The sequence below is a fragment of the Polistes dominula genome, unplaced genomic scaffold (assembly GCF_049000335.1).
Source record: "Polistes dominula isolate Pdom_NZ unplaced genomic scaffold, Pdom_raw_medaka contig_29, whole genome shotgun sequence".
Classification (NCBI taxonomy): Eukaryota; Metazoa; Arthropoda; class Insecta; order Hymenoptera; family Vespidae; genus Polistes; species Polistes dominula.
This window is the reverse complement of record NW_028300865.1, coordinates 3,135,674-3,147,012: the sequence shown is the minus strand read 5'-3', so window position 1 is coordinate 3,147,012 and position 11,339 is coordinate 3,135,674. Positions and strand designations below refer to the sequence as shown.

Below are 11,339 nucleotides of genomic sequence, written 5' to 3'. Positions count from 1 at the left end.
TTCATTGTTAATCTAACTAATACGAATTCCGAACCTAATATTTGTTAATTAGTAAAATAATAACATTTAATTGTCAACGAGAACTATATTTTTTAATGTAACAATACAGAAACACAGTTTAGTAAGAACCCTTATGAAAAAAAAAGGAATTTAGTAGTGAATGTTAAAATAGGATTAATTTTTGGTACTTAAGAAATTACAAGGAGACAATTTAAACAAATGAAGTAATATCAAATCACATGCAGCAGCCAATAGTTTTACAAAATAGATATTGTTTATTCAAAAAATAATATAAAAACATTCATTTTCTAAATACCCTCCACTTCACCCTACCCCTAACCTCAAATATTAAGTGGCAAGAAAGTTAAACTATATTTTAACATAAATAATATGTATCGAAATACGAATTAATTTAATAATAAAAATAAATTAAAATAAAAAAGAAATTAAAAAATAATCAATAATATAACAAACTCTGTCTTACCGACCGATGCTGTTAAAAAAATCAAAGAATTCTACTTTATCGACGATACACAATGCTACTACACAACAACACAAAATAAATTAAGCTTACAATTTTCATTGAAAGATCGCGTAAGTGTGAATTGATGAAAAACTATATACTGTATATACTGTCTGTAAATACTTCAACTTTCAATGGTCGTGTTAAATGTAATAATGATACCATCATAGTACACCTCTCACTCATCGTGACGCCGCGTACTGCTGTGTGTGGTGTTTGGTTAAAAATTCGAATATATTGAACTTTGTACATTATTAGGTTGATATCTAAGGTGAATCATATAAAGATTATTAATATATTTTTTTTGTTATTTTCTCTTAAATATAATCAAAATCTAATAACACACATTGGTGAAATTAATTGCACGTATACGGAGTGTTCACTATTTACAATTATTCTAATTATATTTCTTAGAACAATTAAGGAATATAACCTCTGACCAAGAAACTAGTTTTTGAAAGAGGGTATATATTTAATTTTGATTTCCTTTTTTTTCTTTGTGATTGAACATACGTTTTGTACTTTATTTCCTAATTTTTCTTATTATTTTTTTGCAGTATTTCTTTAAATCATAAATCAATTCTTATTGTCTTTATTCTTTAGTTATCTTTGAATCTTGCCTTCTTTCTCTACACTTCTAATATTACTACTACACTATATTACTACTATATTATTATTATAACAGTGCCATTATACGAAGAAAGAAGAGTGTTACAACAAGTATTTGTATTGTGTCGAGCAGTGAAAAACGCTCGACGATCAAAGGTGAGTTCTCATTAACGAAATTTTGTCTCCTTAATCATATATATATATATATATATTTTTTTTTTTATTTTACTTTCTCTTTTTTTATATTTTTTTCTTATTTTTTGTTTGTTTTTTTATCATTTTTTATTGTATGACGATAACCTACTAATTTAATCTCTTCATTGATTTTTTTATCTATTGTGATATCTTTATCACCTACCCTAAGTAACAATTATTTTGATATATATTTCGTTACATTATAGGATATATATATTCTTTCATTATATTATTTAAATTTAATTTATTATTTGCAAATATACATGTACTAACTTCTATTTTTGCTGCTAACTAACCTCGTCCAATCTTCTCAACATCCAAAACAATCTATTTCTAGATTGGTATCCGGTTGTTATTTTTTTTTTAAATTTTAAATCACGCGCATGCGTAACAAATAATTGCTCATTTAGTAATCTTAATTTATACTATGTTTATTGAATTACGACTTTTGTATTCATCTATCTTCTTCGCAGAATATTAATTAACTATTCAAAGTTGATTTAAACACTTTTTATTATTGACCTTACGAAACATAAAAAAAATAAAAAAATGTCTATTGAAATTTACTACTTGCCAATTGTACTCTTCAATAAATTATCGAAGTATTGTCAATAATATCCAACATGCAACAACACAATTTGCAATCAATACAATTTGCAATTTTTAATCTTTATATTTATAAATGAGCTCAAAATGGAAAAAAAATTAACTTTTTCTTTTTTTTCTCATGACATTTCCATCTGTTGCTTTTTAAAAAACAAAATTACAAGTTATGAAACAAGGACAAGTATAATAATAAAATTACATAACTGTACGATGGATACAAATTTCCTGCATGACTTGAAACAGTGAAAAAAAAAATAAAAAAAGATATTAAATGATTTTATATATTACTTGTACAATATTTTAACAATAATAGAAATATATGTGTAAAAAAAGGAAACTTGATGTGAAGAAAAAGGAATAATCCACAAGAATATTTTCGATTGTTTCTTCCTTTTAAAATACTAAGAATAGAAAGGTGTTTCTATTTAAAATTTATTTCGAATGAATTTAATTTTATGCACATTAATGAAGGAGAAAACAAAATGTTTATTCATTTAAAGCAAATTCAGAACATAAAAAAAGAATCTAGATTAAATTCAATAAAACTCTATAAACACTATATATTATTGATATTAACTATATATATAATATAATATCATCAATCACGTTATTATAAGGAGAAAAAAAAATCAATACTATTTAGTAACAAATGAAAATAAATCGTAGCAATGATTCCACGAATTATTCCATTATTTATAATTACAATGAACTATAATATGACTCAAGTTATTCCCAATTGCTAACTGAGATCATCAAAATTCTATAATTATCTATCGTACGATTTCTTTTTTATTATGTGAATAGAACAAAACCACGATATAAGAAACGCTTTGAATGAAATATTTCGATTGGTTTTTCATTAATAAAACTAACTATAACTCACACGAGTGAGTTATTAATTAAAAGATCAAATTTATATATAAAACATAAAACATCAAAGGAATGTTTCGAAGAAATTCATGACTCGTATAATTCCTTATAACTTTTAACCGTATGAATTACTTTTAATTCACGATTTAATTCAATTAACCTTTGCCCTATGTTAAATCGTCATTAAAATGGCGACAGTTTAAACCATCGTTGAAACTTGTTACATGTTACAAACAAACACACTTGTTGCAAGATTCTTACTACCTTTTTGCTCTCAATATCTGAATAAATGTAATAATACTATTGTATTATTTTATATTGTTGCTTTTTAATTTTAATTTAAAAATACGGCTTTTTTTCTTTACTTTAATCGTTTTATTTTTCAATGCAGTTGAAAGGGATGCTACCAAAATGTACCTGGATCATTGTTAATCTTTTCATATGCGCCATAGCAACTTCATATGGCGATCATGCGAAACCAACCATAGAATTAACGGAACTTGGTTACGAGGATACTTGCAATGATACTTCTACTGCCGAATGGTCATTCATCAATTCGTTCAAAAATCAAACAATTTATACGATATGGGTTAGTCAAAAGTTTATCTCCAAAAATATATTATTTTCCCTTTTTATTTGGCCCCTTTTTCTTAGCTTTAATCCAATCAAGCAATTATTTTTAACTACGAGTAATTTAAGTACACATTCCATAACGTATTAGGGCCACGGCAAAAATTCACATTTTTTTTCCTACTTATACAAAATAATAATAAATATTTGTTATAGGTTGAAAAACAAATACAATATGGAAACTACAAAAAAAGTCAAAAAGAAGAAATAGTCAGTATTTCGGAAATAATATCGGAAAATCCTTCACTTGCTTACAAATATAATATTATTGAAAAACCTGGCGATGCTTTACTAGATGAACAAGATTTCAAAGAGGTATTATTTTTCATTTTTAATTATACCTAAATATTTCATATAACTTTTACTTATACTTATACTTATACTTATAATATCATTTTTCGTTTATATATAAATATATACAGCTAGTGCAGTTTTCTAGTAGTGCTGAAGTTTTACGATCATCCGTTAAATATATTGATAAAACAAAGAATTATACGAGAGAAGGTAATGAAATTGTTCATCATTCAATTAGAAATAGAATTATATATAATAATAAGAAAAATGTCTTTCTACCTTTTTGCAGATGTTGACCGATTACTATCGCATAACGGACTTGAGAAAGATAAATATGATGCATGGAAATCTTGGCACGAAGGATTGAAACCACTCGTTGGAAACTTTTCCAAGATTTTACATCTCGTTGATAAAGCTGCAAAAGCGAATGGTTCATTTTCAATTGTCAAATGTGCATAGCATGATCAATTATTTCTATATTCTAAAACAAAACTATTATTATTATTATAGGTATCAATAGTGCTGTAGAATATTGGGAAATGTTATCAGGATATCCAGAAGGTTACGAACAAATCAAATCGCAATGGAACGGAATTTTGAATCTTCATAAAAATATTTTAGAATTTTCTCGAAATCATTTGTCACAAAAGTATGGAATTAATTTAACCGATACCATACCAGCTCATTTACTTGGTACATATTATACAATACTTATATATAATAATTCATATTTATATTATTAATATTATCGAAAATCTTGTTATATTTTCAGGATCGTTGCAAGGATACGAATGGAGTACTTTTTCGTTAGATGTATCACCATATTCGGAAATAACATTTGATATAAGAAAAAATTTATGGAGAAAAGTAAAATATGTTTTTAACATTAATATGTAATATGAAATTATATTAGTCGATACGATTTATATATTTTTAATAATTAATTTTAGTTTATTTTTAAAACGTTATGTTCAAATTCTACAGAAACTATTAGGAAAATCATTATATAAAGCGGCATCTAATATGGGTAGTATATTATTAGGTCAAGTACCGCAATCTACTTTTTGGAAAAGAAGTCTATTTTATCAGCATTGTCCGCCTAAGCTAATAAACTTTTGTAAATATGGGATTACACAGTAAGAAAATTGATTTATATACCATCATATTATACTCAAACAAATTTGTACGAGTTCTTACTAGAAGAAATGACTAGTTATTATATATATATATCATACTATAGTAATAATGAAATAACTTGCATTTTAATTTTAGAATATCCACTTGTTTCGAGCCAACTATCGCAAATTATATTTTAACCCATAAAAATATCGGTAAAGTTTTGTTTCAACAAATGTCTGTTGAAAGTACTCCAATTCTCAACACGGCTAACAGATATTCTGGTAATTATTTATAATATGCTTTTAATATTATTCATTGAAATTAATTGACAAAATCAAATTATTAATTATAATACAATATTTTGAAACATAGCTTTGGAAGAAGCCATATCCGAATTGTTTGGAATTTTATCTGCTAGTCCTGTATGGTTACAACGTAATCACTTAATTTATAACGTAAGCGATTCAGACCAAAAAATAGTTTCTTTGATGATTACCGCATTAGATCTTTTGCCACGATTAGCATACTATATATCTGCAGATTTATGGAGAATCAATGCTATAGAAAAGAATATTACAGATTCAGCGGAATTAATAAAAACTTGGTGGGAATATAGGTATGTTATAATATATAATATAATGAAATAATATCTTAATTATTATTTATTTCTATTATATATAGGTCAGAATATGAAGGAATTAGTAAACCCGAATCTGCTGATGTGCCAACATTTTTAAACGATGAATATATTACAAGTAATAAACCATATCTTTCGTAAGTAATATTACAATAATCTCTTGTGTGATTATATTAAAAAATAATAATAATAATAATAATAATAATAACATTATGTTGATTGTAGTAAATTTGTTGGAATACTTCTTGGATTTCAAATTTATGAAGATATTATGAAATCAACTGAAGTTAGATACGATATTAGTACAAAAAAAGTCTATTCAAATTTAATGTATGTATATGATATATCAATTATTAATTAATATTTCTAACGATCAATTAAAATATTGAATATTGTTATGTTCAGAAAAGTAATTCATAAAGGATCGGCAGAAAGTTGGATGGATGCGTTGGACAAAGTTCTTGAAATAGACGATATATCGAAATATTCTCTTACGTCCTTTTTTCTCACCGTTAGAAAGTTTTATCGAAGAAATGAACGAGGAAGAAAATGATCATAATTTGAAGTCCAATGGCGAAGCTGAACTCGAAAAAGTAGAACGAATGATTATCGAAGAAATGAATGCACCAACCACAACGCCGACTAGTACTACAACGACAAAGAAAATCCAAACGACTACGTTATCAATAAAGAAGAAATACGTAACGGATAAATCAAATGATTTGTCAAAATCTAAGGAACCTTTAGATTCTGATTTATCTTCTAACATTCAAGCTGATAAACCAAAAAGTGATACGGATTCTGTAACCGTAAATCCTTTTGAAAAATCATTTGACTTTAGTGATTTAGAAAACGAAGAAGAAAAAAACCAAAGACGCATACCAGCAAAGCAGTATGGATTGTTGCAGCTGTTCTCATCGGAACTATTATTATTTGTATTATTGCGATATTTGGTAGACAAAAATGTCGCAAAACATCCAAAAATAGGCGCTACGTTTAATAATATTAGAACATTTGTTTTCTTTTCTCGCATTTAGCATGTAAGTATCTTTTTAATCACGTATAATTTATTTCTCATAAAAAAGAAAAGAAAAGAAAAAAATCTATTCGCTTTTATAGATTGAATTTTTAACTTTTGAATAATTTCGTACGCAAACACATTCCTCAATTGTTATTTTTTTTTGTTTTTTTTTTGGGTGTTTTTGTTTTCTAAAAGAAAATTTTCAAGATTTATTTTTCAATTCTTTTATCAAATATTTTGTTTACTTTATGCGATCATCAAAATGTGCAACTTCTGACAAGATAAATATCTGGAAATGATATATGTTCGCAAACTATAATTAACCGATACACAACAGGCTAATCAATGCTAAAAAATACAACGACATCAAATTTAGAACTCCGAGTTAGTATCTATTTCTCAATAACATCATTTTATTAGCAAGTTTATAATTTATTTATAATATAGATTTTTTGTTTTTAATTCTAATTAAGAATTACTGAAGTATATTCACATGTAGTTCTTATATATTTTAAGGGGGTATTCTGGTCTAGAGGCATGAATTTTAGGTACTTTTTCAAGTGTAGTAACAAAAAATCGAATAATATTTTCACTATCTATAATATTACAAAATATTCATTAATATTTCGAGAATACATAGAATTAAAAAGTGTGAAAAAATTCAAAATTGAAAAAGATATAGGCTGATGAAGTGGGAGGTCCCAAAAAAACGGCGCGCGACAAATGTCAAGATTGTAGCTCTCCTGGTAATATGAAATAAAAAATTACAACGGATTATTACTTAAGAATAATGCCGCTATCGTTCGAACTAAAAGAATTGAAAAAAGTTTTTTTTTTCGCTAAATTACAGCTGTTTGAAAAAAAGATACATTATTTTTACCACTTTTTTTTTACTTTTCCGAATTTTTTTAAAATAGTAAAAATTGACAATTTTGTAAGATTTTAATTTACACGATAGAAAAATGCATAGAGAAGACTCTCACCAAATTTCAAGCAAATCGGTTTAGTAGAACATGAGATATCTTGACATTTGTGAAAAAAAAAAAAAACAGTTTCGAGAAAAACGCGTTCAAAGTTTCGCGTAATAAGGGTAGGATATAGGATACCGCGTCACTAAAACAGTTATATCTCCAAAAATAAATTGAATTTTGAAAAATCCTCTTGAGGACATATTTTTAATAGGTTAAGCTTTGAAAATATGAAAAAAAAAATCGATTTTTTCAAATTTCTAGACCAGAATACTCCCTTAATACATCAGTTCCTCTATAGAAGTCATTCTATAAGTATAGTTACATATATTAAATATTTAAGAAAGAAAACGCACAGTATATTTTAATATATTTGTAAACTTTGTAAATAACCACTAGTACGATATAAGGATACTAGTAGATAAAAAAGGAAAGGGTATAAATGACTATTTCTAAATAGAATATCAAAAATAACTACTTTTTAGATTCTATACATTTTTTTCCATAAATTTCTAAATTGTGTAATATTTAAAAATTATAATTTATTCGTAATATACAACTTTTAGAGGATTTATATTTTTTATATAATTATTTATTTTCTATCGAAAAAATTGAAAATAAAAATGAAAAGTATTAGTATTTAATTGTTATTTATTGTTAATTTTTTTGCCAATATTTTCTACACAGTTTAAATCTTTACAAAAAAAAAAAGTTTGTTTCTACATTTTTCAATTACAACTATCTACACTAATTGCAATCTATTTGCGATTTAAAAAAAGAATCAAAGTATAGGAAGAAGTAGAGAAGTTCCGGTTTAAAAGCATCAAAGCTAGGAAAATCAATATAAAGCCGTCTTGTAGTCGCGACACTATTTCGTGCTACTTTTAGTAGAAGATAAAATAAAGTACGAATATATCGAAATAATAGTCAAATTGAAATAAAACAAGACAAAAGCAATCTTATCTTTTGTTAAATAATCATTCATTAAGATAAAAAATACAATATTTCATTTTTCTTTAACTTTTCATTCTAACTTTTTTCTCTAGTATATAGTTGACATTTTTGCCACACACACACATACACGCAAATAAATTTAAATTAAATTAAAAGAAAAACAAAGAAAAAAAGACAAATATTATTATAATTTTCAATCAAAATTTACCAACAGATGCTATACCTGTTATTTATTACATATAAGAAATATAAGTTTACGCGCGCGGTATAATTATTAATTTTAAAATGAAAGAAAGACAAATATTTTTTATATTTTACACTATTCTATTTTTCTCTTTAACAAGAAAAATCATTGTAACTTTTGTAACGTTGTAACCAAGAAAATAACAAAATATATGAAAGGGTCCAAATTTAAGGGAAGAAAAATGTTGTTTCTTTTAGTTACAACGTTACAAAAGTTACCGTAATTTTTGTCGTTATAGAAAAATAATATATATATATATATATATATATATATTATTTTGAGAATAATCGTAAACCACCCCTTCTTCAGTTGGGGCCGAAACATCATCAACCCGAAATCTAGGCATGCGCATTTGGTATTATAACAGAGGGTTGTTGCAGTCAGGAGGGGCTCTCTCTCTCTCCACCTCTCTTCAGAATTACTCAGAGAGAATACACGTTCTCGATAACATTTCCCCGGTGCACAAATTTTTCTTTTCAGAGTTACACTGTCCGGTGAATAATTCAATAATAATAATAATAATAATAATAATAATAAAAACCTATACACAAGCAAAAAAAAGAAAAAAGAAAAAAAGATAAAAAGTGAAAAAGAATCCTAAGTCAGTGAGAAATAAAAACAAAAAAAAAAAACAAAAAAAAAACGTTTTGCGAAATGTTATCAATATGTCGTATAATTTGTGGAAGTGAGTGTTTCGTGAATCGACTGTCAGCTGTATTTAAAACATGAACGTTAGTATACCAAGATTTTTCCCTCTCTCTCTCTCTCTCTCTCTCTCTCTCTCTCTTTCATCTTACCTTCTCTGATATCGACTGGTTCTACTTGCTGGGTTTTATCATGTGGGCGTTTCTGTGTCCTTGTATATGTTTAAGATTCATGAGAATAATAAGTAAAAATAAGTATTACTTTTTTTTTTAAATAAATATATTTAAAAAAATTTATTTATTACGTCAATACAAATGTAATTCAATTTTATTCATTTTTAATTTTCAAATTCATTACGCTGTTATTCTTCTTCAGAGATGTGTGTAATCAAGTTTTGGAAGATTATAATTTATTGTTTTGTTATGATTTAAATTTTGTTTTATTTGAATAGTTTTATGTACGTAATACGTCGTTGACCCTTGAAGACTGAAAATCGATGAGAAGGTTACCTTTAATCTCGTCACCGACGTGCGCGCCTTTTAATGTTACATTCAGTCAGAATAATTTTGAAAATTGAAGATGACGTGGTGGTTTAGTTCGTTCATTTATTTCCTTTCTTTGATTTTGACTTTTTCTCTATATCTCTATCTCTATTTTTTTCTATCTTCTTTCTTTTTTACGTTAATCTATAGAAAATTAAACGATAGTATCATTGAATGCATAGCATGCCAAGAAATATTAAAAATCGTTAGATTCATAACGCGCAATATGCGTTTTATCGATTACAATGGTATTATTTTTTAGATAAGAAATAGATTTTTCAATTATTCGATCTTAAGTAAAATGCATTAACTTTTTATATAATGTCTTATTTATTAATAGAAATTTCATGGAAATGTTCTAATCGTACAACGACACGTAAGGACGTGTATTAATATATGTATATCAGTCAACGTTTTATCGTTCTAACGTTGTGTATAGTTATGCTTATTAGAATCTCGTGGCCTCATTTTCTTAGTACACTTAAACTTATGCAATTTCGTTACTTCTACCGGTCTCTCTTAGAGATGACTCGAGAACTATTAAAAAAAAAAAAAAAAAAAAAAAGTATATAACAATTTATTAACAATTAAATTCATCGTATAATGTCATATTTGTTGTTTTATCAACTATCATTTCAAATATGTTTTACTTACAATGAAATTATATGAAATTGTAATAAGAAAATAGCCCATCTAACAAAATGAATCGTGACTCTTGAGTCACAAAGAGGAAATGCACTTTCTCTCCTATGATTCGTCCAAAAATACTAACCCCTCCTGCGTTTCGAGTATATAAATGGCTGAAAATAAAGCATTGATTCGCAAGCAGGAAACTATGAAAGACTTGAACTAAGAAAGAATTGAAATTACTTGAGCAAAAATAGCAAAAAAAAAAAAAACAATATATCTGATAATTCATGCACATTACGAATGTGATCCATATACTATTTACACATATACATAATTATTTAATTTTTTGTCTAGGCCCTGACAACGGATATTGTCCATAGCAACGGTGATTTACGTATTGGTAAGTGTAAAATAATATTATTTTTATTTCAATATGATTGTTATTTATTTTTTAAATAAACAAGAAATTAAATAAAGTTTTTATAATTCAAATTCGTGACGATGGTTCTCCCTTATATAGGTGCAACAGTATTGGAAATCGATACATACAAATATATCTTTACTCATCGACGGTATTCTTATTCTAAACAGGGTCATTACAATGGCCACAAAGCATCCGTACGATTACGTTTTACCATTGGGAATATTATTATTTTTCTATTTTCTTTTTTTTTATTTCTTTTCCTCAAACTATTGTACATTGAATCGATAAACGACACACTCTGATTCGCTATAATATAACTATACGTATCTCTTGTAATTTTTGTATTTAATAGTAATGTATGGATGATCATTTTATAAATGAAATGAACCAAAAAGAAAAAAGAAAAGAAATCTCTTATCGTTTCTCGT

At 26.1% G+C, this 11,339-nt stretch overlaps 2 protein-coding genes and 1 long non-coding RNA gene across 3 annotated transcripts in view; all 3 read left to right on the top strand.

Annotated features, from left to right (window-relative positions):
• Positions 1-238: 238 nt before the first annotated feature.
• On the top strand, positions 239-9,254 carry LOC107066400 (angiotensin-converting enzyme). The gene is given in 16 exon segments (XM_015320978.2): positions 239-794; positions 1,209-1,288; positions 3,195-3,392; positions 3,590-3,748; positions 3,856-3,937; positions 4,017-4,157; positions 4,238-4,420; positions 4,500-4,594; positions 4,712-4,863; positions 5,000-5,127; positions 5,219-5,462; positions 5,528-5,620; positions 5,709-5,813; positions 5,889-5,982; positions 5,984-6,343; positions 6,346-9,254. Coding segments are annotated over 14 exon segments (2,163 nt in total). The 5' UTR covers positions 239-794; positions 1,209-1,288; positions 3,195-3,203; the 3' UTR covers positions 6,484-9,254.
• LOC107066398 (uncharacterized) overlaps positions 9,118-11,339 on the top strand; it is a 17,686-nt gene continuing 15,464 nt past the window's right edge. The window contains exons 1-2 of the mRNA XM_015320976.2: positions 9,118-9,401; positions 10,842-10,887. Of these exons, the coding sequence (XP_015176462.1) occupies positions 9,396-9,401; positions 10,842-10,887 (52 nt within the window). The 5' untranslated portion in view covers positions 9,118-9,395. The remainder of the gene's footprint in view (positions 9,402-10,841; positions 10,888-11,339) is intronic.
• LOC149033781 (uncharacterized) lies at positions 9,410-10,759 on the top strand. Its single transcript, XR_016178919.1, has 2 exons — positions 9,410-10,105; positions 10,198-10,759. It is a non-coding gene; the product is annotated as an uncharacterized LOC149033781 (long non-coding RNA).